At 45.1% G+C, this 12,079-nt stretch overlaps 1 protein-coding gene across 2 annotated transcripts; it reads left to right on the top strand.

Annotated features, from left to right (window-relative positions):
- The first annotated feature begins 339 nt into the window (after positions 1–339).
- Positions 340–12,018, top strand: klhl18 (kelch-like family member 18). Of its 2 annotated transcripts, XM_080010299.1 has the most exons (10): positions 340–512; positions 8,350–8,480; positions 9,236–9,376; positions 9,642–9,840; positions 9,931–10,088; positions 10,163–10,296; positions 10,471–10,693; positions 10,779–10,883; positions 10,961–11,072; positions 11,165–12,018. In XM_080010299.1, exons 1-10 carry the CDS (start codon positions 384–386, stop codon positions 11,549–11,551), a joined length of 1,719 nt encoding a protein of 572 aa, XP_079866425.1. In that variant the 5' UTR covers positions 340–383; the 3' UTR covers positions 11,552–12,018. The 2 variants fall into 2 exon arrangements, with proteins under 2 accessions (XP_079866425.1, XP_079866424.1); XM_080010298.1 differs by having other exon boundaries at positions 9,642–10,088.
- The last annotated feature ends 61 nt before the right edge of the window (positions 12,019–12,079 follow it).

Raw genomic sequence — 12,079 nt, 5'->3', positions numbered from 1 at the left:
TGACCTTTACTTTGAAACCTCCCGACCAGAATGAGAAGCTACTTCCGGTTCCTACGGCGGTTTCCTTTTGAAGGTTTTTCTTCCAGCAATGTATAAAAGCGCATATATGTATATATATATATACTTATATATATATATTTTTTTTCCCGACATCTGCACTTGTATGTATGTGAACAACGATATTTTTCTGCTGTTACATAAGGTTTTATTCTTCACATTTTGTTCCATAAACAAAAGCCTTTGACTTGAGCTGTGCTTTTACTCTGAAAGAGGAGCTACTTGCGTAGCACGGCAGGCTCTTTCCTGCGTCCCTACGGCGGCTCTCCGTGGACACTGCGCCGTGCTATGCGCCTCCAGACGCCGCTGCTCCGGGGCTCCTCGTGATGGGGGACGCTGTGTGCGCAGAGCTGGAGGACCTGGTGCATTTCTCGGTGCCCGAGCTGCCGCTGCGAGGCTACGGGGTGATGGAGGAGGTCCGGCGGCAGGGCCGGCTGTGCGACGTCACGCTCAAGGTACCGCACCGGCCATGCTAACGGCTAAGCTACCTAGCTGAGCTAAGGGGTTAAACTGTCAAAAGTCGGAGAAATGTTTAAAATATGGATTCATTAGATTTTTTAGGGTTAGATTTGAACAGGTTCTACTCCGCTTCGTGGTATACCAAACCTATAGTACCTGCAGTAGCAGTATTACTTGAACTATTACCACCAGTACTTGAATTAGGACTGCCGGCCTCAACATAATGAACACATCCCCAGAATATAGATATATTTAAACAATACAGCTGTGCACATGTTTGCTGTACCGGCATATTACGAGTACTACCATTCATAGTATTACTACTGTTGTACTATGAACTTGAGCGGAGTGCTACCAAGTTAAGGTTGATGAAATATGTGTGAATTGTGTCAGAATTGGGATCAGAAAACCACTCGTAAGTTACAGGCGTTCATTGTTAATCAGTTAGTAACTAGCTAAAGCAACTAACCGGTGTAACTAACAGTGTAACTCAGCAATAAGCAGCTGGAAACAGCAATAGCAGCTGGAAACAGCACTAACTAAGCAGTTTAACTAACAATGTAACTGACAGTGTAACTAACAAAGGAGTTTAACTAACAGTTTAACCAACAATATTACTAACAGTGTAACTTACTAGCAGTTTAACTAGCAATGTAACTAGTAGTGTAACTAATTAAATCGTTCAATACAATCGAACAATGTAACCAGTTAGTTTAGTAGTTTACTAGTTTAACTAACAACCCAGTGTAACTAACCAAGCAGTTTAACTGACAGTGTAACTAACCAACAGTTTAACTAGCAATGCAGTGTAACTAACTCAGCAGTTCAACTAACAATGTAACCAACAGTGTAACTAACTAAACATTTTAACTAACAATGTAACCAACAGTGTAACTAACTCAACAGTTTAACTAACAATGTAACCAACAGTGTAACCAACTCAGCAGTTAAACTAACAATGTAACCAACAGTGTAACTAACTAAGCAGTTTAACTAACAATGTAACCAACAGTGTAACTAACTAAATAGTTTAAATAACAGTCTACCTAACTAATAGTTTAACCAACCTAGCAGTTTAACTAACAGTCTAACTGACTAATAGTTTAATCGACTTAGCAGTTTAACTAACAGTCTAACTAACTAAGCAGTTAACTAAATAAGCATTGTAACTAACAATGTAACAGTGTAACTGACGAAGCAGTTTAACTAACAGTGTAACTAACAAAGCAGTTTAACAAACAGTGTAACTAAGCAGCTTAACTAACAGTAACTAACTAAGTAGTGTTACAAACAGTGTAACTAACAGTGTAACTAACCAACAGTCTTACTAACTAAGCAGTTTAACTAACAATGTAACCAACAGTTTAACTAACTTAGCAGTTTAACAAACAGTGTAATTAACAAAGCAGTTTAACAAACCGTGTAAGTCAATAAGCAGCTTAACTAACAGTGTAACTAACTAAGTAGTGTTACTAACAGTGTAACTAACCAACAGTTTAACTAACTACGCAGTTTAACTAACAATGTAACTAACAGTGTAACCAACTAAGCAGTTTAACTAACAATGTAACCAACAGTGTAACTAACTAAGCAGTTTAACTAACAATGTAACGAACAGTGTACCCAACTAAGCAGTTTAACTAACTAACAGTGCAACCAACTAAGCAGTTAAACAGTGTAATTTACAGTTTAACTAACAGTGTAACTAATTAACAGTTTAACTAACAGTGTAACTAATTAACAGTTTAACTAACAGTGTAACTAACTAACAGTCTAACTAACAGTTTAACTAACAGTGTAACTAACTAACCGTTTAACTAACAGTGTAACTAACTAACCGTTTAACTAACAGTTTAACTTAGTTTAACAAATTAACAGTTTAACTTGCAGTTTAACAAATTAACAGTTTAACTAACAGTGTAACTAACTAACAGTTTAACTAACAGAGTAACTAATTAACAGTTTACCTAACAGAGTAACTAACTAACAGTTTAACTAACAGTGTAACTAACTAACAGTTTAACTAACAGTGTAACTAACAGTTTAACAAATTAACAGTTTAACTAACAGTGTAACTAATTAACAGTTTAACTAACAGTGTAACTAACTAACAGTCTAACTAACAGTGTAACTAACTTACAGTCTAACTAACAGTGTAACTAATTAACAGTCTAACTAACAGTGTAACTAACTAACAGTCTAACTAACGGTGTAACTAACTAACAGTTTAACTAACGGTGTAACTAACTAACAGTTTAACTAACGGTGTAACTAACTAACAGTTTAACTAACGGTGTAACTAACTTACAGTTTAACTAACGGTGTAACTCACTAACAGTTTTACTAACGGTGTAACTCACTAACAGGGTCTAACCTGTTGAACTAACTTCAGTTTTACAGTGAACAGGAAGTGCTCTGTTCTCTGGTTATCTGTACTTAAAAAGAGGTGGCTTCTACTGGTTTCACTGGTTCTTATGTGTTCTGCTGGGTTCTATTGGATTCTACTGGTTCTCCTGGTTCTATTGGCTTCACTGGTTCTACTGGTTTCACTGGTTCTATTTGTTCTACTGGTTCTACTGGAAGTGAGAACACTGAGGGAACAGTTTGGTTCACATGGTTCAAATCTTCATATGGTTCATATGGAAGATGGTGGGAGAGAGGGAGGAAGAGGAAGCTCCATTAAGCACTGGTGATGGGGTGTCACTTCCCCTCTCTACAGTCCCGTACAGAGACTTTTAGGGGCTGGTCCAGAAAAGAAAAGGCACATGGAGCCAGCTCTGCTTCTACATGTTGCTGCTCTGCTTCTACATGTTGCTGCTCTGCTTCTACATGTTGCTGCTCTGCTTCTACATGTTGCGGCTCTGCTTCTACATGTTGCTGCTCTGCTTCTACATGTTGCGGCTCTGCTTCTACATGTTGCTGCTCTGCTTCTACATGTTGCGGCTCTGCTTCTACATGTTGCTGCTCTGGGCAGACGGAGCAGCACATCGCAGGCGCCGAGGACACATTGTTCATGAATATATCTTGCCCAGACAATCCTCTACCTCCATGCCTGAAGAGTAAACGGTTGCTTTGGTACTTAATTCAGTAGAAACTGGGTGTTTTGTGTAAATACTTTACTTGCAAAGAATAAATCCTGCAGAATGAGAAAAAGACAGAGTTAACCTCGGGGCTTGTGCAAGAACAACGCAAGAACCCAGAATGCTCCAGACAGTCACCGGCTCTGTTCACACATGCACTGCAAACCCTGAAGAGAGACACCGTGGAGCTGCAGATGGAGCGGGGGGACACAAGACGCTTGTGGGAGGGGCTGCGAACAATAACAAACTACAAGAGCAGCTCCTCCCCAGCCACGAGTGTGGACGCCTCCCTGGCCAACCAACTGAACTCCTTTTATGCGCGGTTCGAGTCTGGCAGCAGCACCGCTAGCTCGCCGGCTAATTGGAGCTACACCGCTGGGGACGAGCGCGCACTCTCAGTGTCCGTGCACGAGGTCAGGAGGGCTTTGATGCGGGTGAACACCAGGAAAGCTGCGGGTCCAGACGGCATATCTGGACGAGTACTGAAGACCTGTGCTAACCAGCTAGCTCCGGTGTTCACCACAATATTCAACATCTCCCTGGCTGAATCAGTGGTCCCATCCTGCTTCAAGAGGTCCACCGTCGTTCCTGTCCCGAAGATGGCTTCTCCAACCTGCCTGAATGACTACCGTCCGGTGGCCCTCACCTCGGTGGCCATGAAGTGTTTCGAGAGGCTGATTAAGGATTACATCTGCGCCTCCCTCCCCCGCACCTTGGACCCGTTGCAGTTCGCGTACCGGCAGAACAGATCCACGGATGACGCGGTCTCCCAGGTACTGCACACCACGCTCACGCACCTGGATGGCCGGAAGGGGGCCTATGTGAGAATGCTGTTCATTGATTATAGTTCAGCTTTCAACACCATAGTTCCCACCAGACTGGCTGTCAAGCTGATGGAGCTCGGATTGAATGCTCCGCTGTGCACCTGGATCCTGGACTTCCTCACAGGCCGCCCCCAGGTGGTCAAGGTGGGGAAGTACATGTCAAGCTCCCTCACCCTGAACACAGGATCCCCCCAGGGCTGCGTCCTCAGCCCCCTACTGTACTCCCTGTACACACATGACTGTGTGGCCAGGTCCAGCTCCAACACCATCATCAAGTTTGCTGACGACACCGTGGTCGTGGGCCTGATCACCGACTGCGATGAGAAGGCCTACCGCGAGGAGGTGGCTGACCTGTCACTCTGGTGCCAGGACAACAGCCTACACCTGAACGTCAGCAAAACCAAGGAGCTGATTGTGGACTTTAGGCGTGGATCACAATCGAGGACGCAAGCGCCCTTGTGGATTAATGGGACTTCTGTCGATAGGGTGAGCAGCTTCAGATATCTGGGAGTCCACATCACAAAGGACTTAACATGGACTGTTCACACGGACACTCTGGTGAGAAAGGCGAGGCAGCGTCTCTACCACCTCAGGCAGCTGAGGAAATTCCGGGTCTCGGTGAGGATCCTCAAGTCCTTCTACTCTGGAGCAGTGGAGAGCATCCTGACAGGCAACATCACTGCCTGGTTTGGGAACTGTACTGCCCAGGACAGGCGGGCCCTGCAGAGGGTGGTGCGTTCAGCTGAACGTACCACTGGAACTACCCTCCCCCCCTTGCAGGAGTTATACACCAGGAGGTGTAGTAGCAGAGCCCGTAGGATCATGAAGGATCCTCACCACCCCAACAACGGACTGTTTCAGCTGCTGCGGTCAGGCAAGCGCCTCCGCAGTCACGCAGCGAGAACAGAGAGACTGAGACGGAGTTTCTTCCCTCAAGCCATTAGAACTGTCAACGCTGACCTCACCAGGGGTCCTAACTGAGCCATGCACTAGGCTCCACTACCTACTGTACTGTATGTAGCATACTGTACCACATACTGTATCACTGTTCAGGGTTGTTCGTGATGCCGTATTGCTGCGCCGTACTGTTGTATACTGTGCTGTATTATCCCAAACACTACCTCACACTATTCACATTCACATGCCACTTTAATTCACATGCCACTTTAAATGCACATATCTGTATATACATAGCCATATTCCTTCTATCTATTCCATTTTATTTCAATTTATTTTTATTGTATTTTATTCTATATATTTTTATCTTATTCTATAAGTATTCCACTTACTGTATTACGTTTTAGGAGTCAGTTAGTCGGTCTATTAGAAAGGAATTTTCTACTTTTTACTTTATTTTATTTTTGTACTTTTTCCTAGGACATATTGTGTGCTATCACCGGGTGCGTTGCATTACATTTCACTGCATATATGTATGGAAGTATGTATATGTATGTGACAAATAAAAAATCTTGAATCTTGAATCTTGAATCTTGAAACTACCCAGCCGTTACCCGGAGGAGCTGTACGTGTGAACGTGAATGTCCAAATCATTTGGAGCGGACATGACTTTACCCAGACAGCTCCCTGCTACCATGTCTGTCTCATGTCCGATTGAATGCTGTGTGTGAACAGAGCAGCTGATTGTCCGGATCATTCACAGCGAGTGGGTGTGTCGCGTGTTGGTGATGTCTCCATCATGCTCCGGTTATATCTGTAGCCTCGTCCGCCATCTTGGGTGTTGTAAAACTTTACAGCATCATTGCGTCACGTCATGCCTTCTGCTCCACCCAGGCTCCGCTCCTCGTCTCACCTAAACAGAGTATTTCCGGGTGTAGTAAAGGTGTCTGACACGGACCATCTCTGGATGTGTTCTGCATGTGTGAAAGGGAAACTCTAGACTTTGTCTGGACCTGATTGTCTGGACATTGTCTGGAGTGCATGTGTGGAAGCAGCTTGTGTTTCCCAAACATTGATGTATTTGTGGCGGCCGCTACGTACTGATACAGAACGTGTGCACGGAGCGCAGCAACGGACATGGAGCTTTTGTTTTGTTGAATTTCATTCAACAACAACAAAACAAAACAAAGTGCAAATTTAAATCGTGGGAAAATAAATTATATTATAAGACTATTTTGTAAGTTACTGAACAGTACAACCACCTGCATGGCTGGTATATACAGTGTATATTGTATATATAGTTTATATAGTGTGTATATATAGTGTAAACACTGTATAGTATGTATATAGTATATACTGTATAGTGTGTGTATATATTGTATAGTGTGTGTGTGTGTGTGTATATAGTGTATGTAGTGTGTGTGTGTGTGTGTGTGTGTATATAGTGTACTGTATAAAGTATATGTAGTGTATATAGTGTGTATATACTGTGTATATATAGTATATAAATGGTGATGAGATGCTTGTTATTGTAAACAGTGTACAGTACACAGAGCTTGTTGTATTGAACAGTGGTTTAATGAGGAGTACCTGTATATTTTTGCCATATCACCCATCCCTACAAGTAAAGTATTTACACATAAACATCACATTTTTACTAAATGAAGTCCCATAACAACAGGGAGCGTGGAACACACAGGTTGTTTCTTCAGTTAGGAAATGAACAAAAATAAATAGTAATACAGTGGTACCTCAACTTAAGACTGTCATTGGTTCTATAAGAACGGTCGTATGTTAAAACAGTCGTATGTCCAAGCAATTTTTCCCATATGAAATGATTTACCCGTCATGATGAAATCATGACGGGTGAAAATAAACAAAATACACAATACAAACACAGTAAATATGAAAGAAATATCCATTAGCCACGAACTACGTGCACACACCGTGTAGGTCGCCCGCTGACTGGCTGCTGACTGGCTGCTGACTGGCTGCTGACTGGCTGCTGACTGGCCGCCGACGCGCCATCTGCAAATTTCCACGGTGGTATCTTGGAGCAGTCGGTCGCAAGTCGATACAAATTTTGGCGACTATCACTGCTGGTATCTTGGATTAGTCCTAAGTAGATGCAGTCCTAAGTCCAGGTACCACTGAAGTAATAAATAAGAACACATAGTTTATTTGTTTCGTTCAGAGACACGGGAACGTGCAGCAGACATCACTCCTCCGCTGTCCTGGTTGTTTTTAAAATGTGTTTTAATTAAAGTAGGAAACAAATGAAAATAAAAACACAGGAAAACCTGCTGTCTAGACAACTAAAAAGCCCCCCTCCAATTCTGAGTTGTGCCTGAGTTGTGCCTTTTTAATTTTCCATACATGAACGAAAATGAGGAAACTAAATAAATGTGTTGAGCCTGAGCCCTATGTTGTGTACAGTACACACGCTGTCCGCTTGTGATCGGATCACCCAAGACGCATGTTGATGCCAGGTGTAAACAGACATAGTTAGAGCTGTCCGCTTGTGATCGGATCACCCAAGACGCATGTTGATGCCAGGTGTAAACAGACATAGTTAGAGCTGTCCGCTTGTGATCGGATCACCCAAGACGCATGTTGATGCTAGGTGTCTTTGTGCTTGTTCAAGGTCTGAAATGTTCATTTCACATCAAAATGAGTGTGATTCATGCAGCTCCAAGATGAGGTCACATGAGCTATGATAGGATGATGTAAGATGAGGTAAGGTTTATCATATAAGATGCATATGAAATGTAGTGGAGTAAAATCTGACTGAATATTTGATATACTTGAGTATACAGTATACCAAAGTACTTGTAGTGTTTTGACTTTCTTGCTCAGTTGGATTTAAATCCTATTTAAAATCTGATGTCAAAGGAAAGCAGACCAAGATGAAGCGGGGGGTTGTGATCGGCAACGGAGGACTGCATTTGTCAGCTTTTGCGCTTCCTTGAATACACATGTAATACTACATAATGTAGTAGTACTCCTGACAGGCCCTCTGCTCTTGCCTCCAGGTCGGGGACCATAAGTTCAGCGCTCACCGTATCGTGCTGGTGGCCTCCATCCCGTACTTCCACGCCATGTTCACCACCGACATGATGGAGAGCAAGCAGGACGAGATCGTCATGCAGGGCATGGACCCCAGGTGGGCGGAGTCTCCCCGAGGGTTATTACTAGTACTAGTTTAAGAACTAGTATGACTAGTTTAATGACGAGTGTTTTAAAACTAGTGTGACTAGTTTAATAACTAGTGTTTTATAACTAGTGTGACTTGTTTAATAACTAGTGTTTTATAACTAGTGTGACTTGTTTAATAACTAGTTTTATAACTGGTGTGACTAGTTTAATAACTAGTGTTTTATAACTAGTGTGACTTGTTTAATAACTAGTTTTATAACTGGTGTGACTAGTTTAATAACTAGTGTTTTATAACTAGTGTGACTTGTTTAATAACTAGTTTTATAACTGGTGTGACTAGTTTAATAACTAGTGTTTTATAACTGGTGTGACTAGTTTAATAACGAGTGTATTATAACTAGTGTGACTAGTTTAATAACTGGTTTTATAACTAGTATGACCAGTTTAATGACGAGTGTTTTATAACTAGTGTGACTAGTTTAGTAACGAGTGTTTTATATCTAGTGAGACTAGTTTAATAACGAGTGTATTATAACTAGTGAGACTAGTTTAATAACAGTGTTTTATAACCAGTGTGACTAGTTCCATTGAGAAAAATAGTCAGCAACTTACTGAACTGTTATCTTATTACTGTATCAGGCTGATTCGGTTCCTTAGAATGTTGAAGTAAATGCGTTGGAGGGTAAATTCTCATGATGAATATTAATATTATTAATAACAATAATGAGTCTTTGTACTGTTCTTGAATGTGCTGCGTGGCAGTGCTCTGGAGGCTCTGATCAACTTTGCGTACAACGGCCACGTTGCCATTGACCAGCAGAACGTCCAGTCGCTGCTGGTTGGAGCCAGCTTCCTGCAGCTGCAGAACGTCAAGGACGCCTGCTGCTCCTTCCTGCAGGAGAGGTACCTCCACCTCCGTCACATCCACTCTGTGCTCATTTATTGACGGCATTATAATCATTCTGATGACTTGACACATCCATTGTTGCCGTGCCTGTGTTGTACATATTTATTCACCTAAACATCATCTCCAGTTATTTGTGGCCATCAGTACGAGCAGTGTGCTGCAGCCTCTCACCTCGGTCACATTCAGCAGGATGTTGTTGATTTGTTTTTTTCGACTGTTCAGCAGGGCACTGATTCTGACTCCTCTGTGTCCCGCCCTCAGGCTCCACCCTAAGAACTGTCTGGGCGTGCGTCAGTTTGCAGAAACAATGATGTGCACCACCCTGTACGACTCCGCAAACTGCTTCCTCCACCAGCACTTTGTAGATGTTTCCCTGACGGAGGAGTTTCTCAGCCTCCGTCAGGACGACGTGATGGAGCTGGTGGGCTGCGACGAGCTCAACATCAAGGCGGAGGAGCAGGTGGAGAACCTCTCAACTGGCAGCCATAGAACCTGTCTTGTGTTTGGGTGGTGTCAGGGTAGTGATGACAGGTGGTGCTGCTCCTCCCAGGTGTTTGAGGCCGTGCTGTCCTGGGTTCGCCATGATGACGAGCGCTCCGCTGTGCTTCCCGACCTCCTCTCCAGAGTTCGACTGCCTCTGTGCCGACCGCACTTCCTGTCTGACCGCGTCCAGCAGGAGGCGCTGGTGCGCTGCTGCCACAAGTGCAGGTGCAGCGTTGAACTTGTATTTTCATTCATTTCACCTCAAAGCAGCAACATTTACAAGTCGTCACTTCCCACAGAGACCTGGTGGACGAAGCCAAAGATTTCCACCTGATGCCAGAGCGCCGGCGCCTCCCGGCGTTCAAGACCCGACAGCGGAGCTGCACCTCCATCACCGGGCTCATCTACGCTGTGGGGGGACTCAACAGCTCCGGTAGGGGGCGCTAGAGTACAAGTCACACCTCCACCCTCCTGTGAAATATTTCCGTTCAATGAAAATACTCGACTTGTTTCCCTGTATTATACAGTATAATGTTTTAAACAGCAGTGTCATGTTGATGTAGAGTATGCAGTAGTACTCTGTAGTAGTCGTCTGGTTTCCCTTCAGGCGACTCGCTGAATGTGGTGGAGGTGTTCGATCTAATGGCCAACGTGTGGGAGCGCTGTCAGCCAATGAGGACAGCACGCAGCAGAGTGGGCGTGGCCGTAGTGAACGGCCTGCTGTACGCCATCGGCGGCTTCGACGGCCAATCACGGCTCAGCACGGTGGAGGTGTACAACCCTGAGACGGACTCCTGGACCCGGGTATCCAGTATGAACAGCCAGCGCAGGTGAGTGCGACCGTTTGGTGAAAAGAATCCTGCCCATGTTTCTCCGCCTCACTTCCTGTCTGCTCCCCTCACTTCCTGCCTGCAGCGCCATGGGAACGGTGGTGGTCGACGGCCATATTTACGTGTGCGGCGGCTATGATGGCAAGTCGTCCCTAAATTCGGTTGAGTGCTACTCTCCTGAAACAGACAGGTAATTTCCTCTTCTACTAATTCAGCATGACACAACTTCCTGTTTCCAGTTTCCCGACTGTTTTCTCCACTCGACAGGTGGGCAGTGGTGACGGAGATGAGCGCAAGCCGCAGCGCTGCGGGCGTCACAGTGTTTGAGGGCAGGATCTTCGTCTCGGGCGGCCATGACGGTCTACAGATCTTTAACACGGTCGGTACCTCTAGCAGTGCGGTCACATCCTCCAAACTGTGTATGCAGCTGAAAGTACTAAGTGTTGCTGTACTACTGCATCGCGCTTGCAGGTGGAGTACTACAACCATCACACGGACCGCTGGCACGCCGCCACTCCCATGATTAACAAGCGCTGTCGCCACGGCGCCGCACCACTAGGGAGCTTCATGTACGTCGCCGGTGGCTATGACGGCTCGGGCTTCCTGAGCGGCGCTGAAGTGTACAGCTCTGCAGCGGGTCAGTGGAGTCACCTGGTGGCCATGAGCACACGGCGCAGCAGGGTGTCACTGGTGGCCACCTCGGGGCGGCTTTATGCCGTGGGCGGGTACGACGGCCAATCCAACCTCAACTCGGTGGAGATGTTCGACGTGGAGAACAACGGGTGGAGCTTCATGGCGCCCATGGTGTGGCACGAGGGCGGGGTGGGTGTCGGCTGCGTCCCGCTGAACCCGCTCTAGCGGCGACCACTTCCCGTACCGCCCTCTGGTCACACGGAGAACCCCCGGAAGTACCGGGATGTTCTCACCGCGCCACAGATGTGGAGGGATGTTGTTTGGAGACTGACCAGACATCACATAATGCCTTCCCACAACAGAAGGAGCAATGAACTCAATGAGGAAGTGTTGGGGAGGTCTGTGGCATTGTGGGTAAAAATGTAGCTTGTTTATACCTGGACCAAATGATTTTCCACTTGAACGGCAGGACGAACGCTTTCAAGCACCCGGACCCAGATGTGTCAGCGTTACCGTGGTGAGGAGAGTCCTGTTTTGGGAGCACGGTGAAGCTGTTCTCGTTTGGATTGAGGTCCAAAGTGTTTCTTTGATAGTGGATGGAACATCTCTCGTACATATGGTAGGTACATTGGGAGCATTTTGGGATGTATGCAGCCTAAATAAACTATTTCCAAGCCGTAGCGCTCATCACACAGTGCGGTCAGTGTATGTTTTGTTTAAAAACTCCAGGAGCGGGTTCTTTGAAACACAAAC

This window comes from Zeus faber, assembly GCF_960531495.2.
Source record: "Zeus faber genome assembly, chromosome: 12".
Lineage (NCBI taxonomy): Eukaryota > Metazoa > Chordata > Actinopteri > Zeiformes > Zeidae > Zeus > Zeus faber.
This window is presented reverse-complemented; position numbering and strand designations above follow the sequence as displayed.

Bases quoted from the DNA above. Each gene is read 5' to 3' on its own strand.
- klhl18 (XM_080010298.1), top strand. From the start codon at position 384: ATGGGGGACGCTGTGTGCGCAGAGCTGGAGGACCTGGTGCATTTCTCG. The intron at 8,481-9,235 runs GTGGGCGGAGTC...GCTGCGTGGCAG, and splicing joins ATGCAGGGCATGGACCCCAG to TGCTCTGGAGGCTCTGATCA. The intron at 10,089-10,162 runs GTGCAGCGTTGA...CACTTCCCACAG, and splicing joins CGCTGCTGCCACAAGTGCAG to AGACCTGGTGGACGAAGCCA.